We start from the raw sequence: 957 nt of genomic DNA, 5'->3' as shown, positions 1-957 counted from the left end.
CTGCTGTCAGCGGTAAACTGTGAGAAAAGTTCTGGTTCTTACCTCATGTTCTCCAAAGCAGGATCTGGAACAGAAACAGAGAGTCAAAGCTCCGCCCACTTTCAAACATCCTGATCACCACGGCAACCAAAAACAGCTGGGTCTTAATGAACCTGACTCAGAGATTCTGACCCGGTTCAGAAGGATTAGTCCCTCTGAGGCAGACAGAACCTCTGACCCGGTTCAGAAGCATTAGTCCCCCTGAGGCGGACAGAACCTCTGACCCGGTTCTGATACTGTGCTTTCTGTGACGTGTTTGGATCTCGGGTATCAGATTTGGGTCGGGTCAGAACCTGAGTCACAGAACTTTACCCATGGACAAACAAAGAGCTGGTGTTCTGATGTTTATCTGAGATCAGAGGTTCTGAAGGTCCGGTTTCAGGCTGCTGACGTCAGACTGCATCAGATCCAGCTGAGTGGATAAACACAGAGAACCGGGTCCAATTGGACCTGGCAGGGACTCAGAACCATGTTTACTGGGCCGAGGAGAACAGAGAACAGCCTCTATCAGAACAGAACCGAACCTCCATCAGAACCCAGCCTCTATGGACCAGAACCGGCTTGGTTCAGCGGCGCTGGAAGCTGCAGCCCACAGCTGGTTCCGCCTCAGGCAGCTGGAAACACTGAGTGTTATCAGAACCAGACGGCCCGGCCCGGCCCGATGTTAACATCTCAGCTCTAATGACGCGGGACGGAACCGCGGCCCGTCAGAACCGCCCAGTGGGACCTCTGCTTGTTGTTGCTCTCTGGGCTGCTGGTTCTGATCCCAGCTGGCGCCTCCCAGAACCAGAAAGGAGGGTTCAGAACCAGGCGGTCCGTCTCTGTTCTGGTCTCTGCGGGTCCAGAACCAGGCGGTCCGTCTCTGTTCTGGTCTCTGCGGGTCCAGAACCAGGCGGTCCGTCTCTGTTCTGGTCTCTG

The 957-nt window shown here is 54.9% G+C and overlaps 1 protein-coding gene across 1 annotated transcript in view; it reads right to left on the bottom strand.

The window, feature by feature from the left end:
* The window catches only part of LOC107102795 (NF-X1-type zinc finger protein NFXL1-like), an 18,653-nt gene that overhangs the window by 5,160 nt on the left and 12,536 nt on the right, over nt 1-957 (bottom strand). The window contains exon 18 of the mRNA XM_015402228.1: nt 19-64. Coding sequence (XP_015257714.1) covers nt 19-64 — 46 coding nt within the window. The remainder of the gene's footprint in view (nt 1-18; nt 65-957) is intronic.

Source organism: Cyprinodon variegatus, unplaced genomic scaffold, assembly GCF_000732505.1.
Source record: "Cyprinodon variegatus isolate N-32 unplaced genomic scaffold, C_variegatus-1.0 Scaffold1321, whole genome shotgun sequence".
Taxonomy (NCBI): domain Eukaryota; kingdom Metazoa; phylum Chordata; class Actinopteri; order Cyprinodontiformes; family Cyprinodontidae; genus Cyprinodon; species Cyprinodon variegatus.
The sequence above is the reverse complement of the archived record's forward strand: the minus strand, read 5'-3'. Positions and strand labels throughout refer to the sequence as shown.